Source organism: Trypanosoma conorhini, assembly GCF_003719485.1.
Source record: "Trypanosoma conorhini strain 025E chromosome Unknown Tco_14.4_contig_00738, whole genome shotgun sequence".
Classification (NCBI taxonomy): domain Eukaryota; phylum Euglenozoa; class Kinetoplastea; order Trypanosomatida; family Trypanosomatidae; genus Trypanosoma; species Trypanosoma conorhini.
Window position 1 is genome coordinate 6,658 of NW_021704810.1, and position 1,870 is coordinate 8,527.

The 1,870-nt window shown below is 59.9% G+C and overlaps 1 protein-coding gene across 1 annotated transcript, besides 1 other annotated feature; it reads left to right on the forward strand.

Moving 5' to 3' along the window:
- Positions 1 to 327: 327 nt before the first annotated feature.
- Positions 328 to 373: a microsatellite.
- Positions 374 to 1,208: 835 nt separating this feature from the next.
- Positions 1,209 to 1,544, forward strand: Tco025E_08264 (uncharacterized protein; the record flags this gene model as incomplete). The annotated part of the gene is made up of 1 exon (XM_029375119.1): positions 1,209 to 1,544. One exon carries the CDS (start codon positions 1,209 to 1,211, stop codon positions 1,542 to 1,544), a length of 336 nt encoding a protein of 111 aa, XP_029224837.1.
- Between the last annotated feature and the right edge of the window lie 326 nt (positions 1,545 to 1,870).

Genomic DNA, 1,870 nt, shown 5'->3' on the forward strand with positions numbered 1-1,870 from the left:
AATATTTAAGTGCAAGATTGTTTTACCGTCAAGATACCCCCACCCGCTGGCCTCCTAGCAGCGGGCGATTAACACATGCCCCTCCTGCTATACGGCGCCACGCAAGGTGAGAAGAAAAAGCGCGCCTTGTGTGTGGCGTTCGTTGGACGCGAGCAAAAAAAAAAAAAAAAGGAGAGAGAGAGAAAAACGGCGGGGTATGTTGTCGCTTCCCCACTTTATTTTATTTTTCTTTTGAACCGCATTTGGAAATCGGTGATTTGCGGTTATACACACCCCTTCTGGAATACGTAAAAAAAAAATAAACGGATACGGAAAACTACGTCGATATTGTTTTTGTTTTTGTTTTTATTTTGGCCTTGTTTTTGTTTTTATTCTATTTCGGTGTGTGTGTGTTTTTTCACGTCACAAACGGCGTGTGGTGGAAAGAGCAATAAGGACTGCCCGTTGGCTCGCACGCCTTTGGCGTTGCACTGAGCCCCGCCCGCCCCCTTGTCTTTTACATTGGCTGTGCGCGGCGGGTCTGCATCTAATTTAACTTTGTGCGGCGCAAGCGTCTCAGCGGAGGGCAAACGTGTTTTTGTAGGAAATTGTAGAAATAACCTGTCACGCGATGGGGGTAAGCAAAAGTAAGAGATGATTTTTTTCGTAGGGGTATCCCGTTTTTTTTCCTTGTTTGACGGGGTTTTGTTTCCAAAGATCCCGCTTTGGACGGCAGCGAGTGCAGTTTTTTTTGTTTTCTGCCACGTCCCTCCCCTGTCCTCAATAATCTTCACGCGGGGGAGTCCGGCGGCCGGTAGACGTCTTTTTAGTGCGTTTCCTTGAAGGGTGTGTGGGTGAGGCTGCTCGTGCGCCGGTGGCGTGGGGCCGAGCTGTGATCTTCTGTTGTTTTCCTTTCACCCTGCAGACAGAAGGAAGGGGGCCGCGCCCGGGCTACACGCTCGCCGTTGTTTTTCCGCAGAGCGGCCCTTGGCCGGGGAGTGGGGGGCCGGCGAGGAGCATGAGCGCGGCTGCGGGCCCACAACCGCCGGGCTGAGCCGCCTTAGCGCGCTTGCGACTTTTTGCTGCCTCGTGCGGGCGGGGCGCGAGGTGGGGGCGTCGGCGGCCACTCCGTGTGGGGCCCGAGCCCCCCGCCGGAGGAGCCCGGGTGTCCCCGGCGGCGTCTTCAAGACGCGCCAACCAAAGACATTTGGGGTCGCCCGCGGGGGGCGATGTCCCCGCGCAGCGCCTCCTCCCCCGCTGGCGGTGACATGGGGAGGAGGGGCTTCCACGGGGGGATGGCGGCGCAACGACTCGCCACCAGTGAGACGGAAGCTCCGCTTGCGACGCGCACAACAGTGCGCATTGGTTGGGGCCTTCTGCTCTCATTTTTAGGGCCCTCGGCGGCGCTGCGCCAGGAGGTCTGGGGGCGCGAGTTGCCGTGCGGTCGGCTGTGCCACCCGTGCCGTGGGACTGCCGGGCGGCGGCGGGGAGGAGGCCCCCAGCCCGTGCTTGCGGGGCGGCGGTGGAAGGCCGCGGGGCTTCGTCAAACGTCAGGTGAAGCTTAGGGGCGGCGCGTGGCGTGGACAAGAGGCGGCGCGCGGAAGGCCTCTCCGAGAAGCGGCAGAGTAAGGCAGCCGCGGGCGCGGTCCGCGTGGAAGCCGCCCGGGCCTATGAAGAGCCGCCTGTGCCGTACAGGAAGGGCCCCCTCGTCGCGCTCGCTACTGCGACGCAGCGCCCGCGGTCGACCACTAATAAAGCGGCATCGACGTCAGCCAGTTGAGTCCTGCTCTGAGTTCTCCATCGCCTCGGCGGTTGCGCGCGCGGACGACCTAGAGGATGAATGGAAGCTTGACGGGGCGAGACAGCAACAACAAAAACAACATGGAATGGG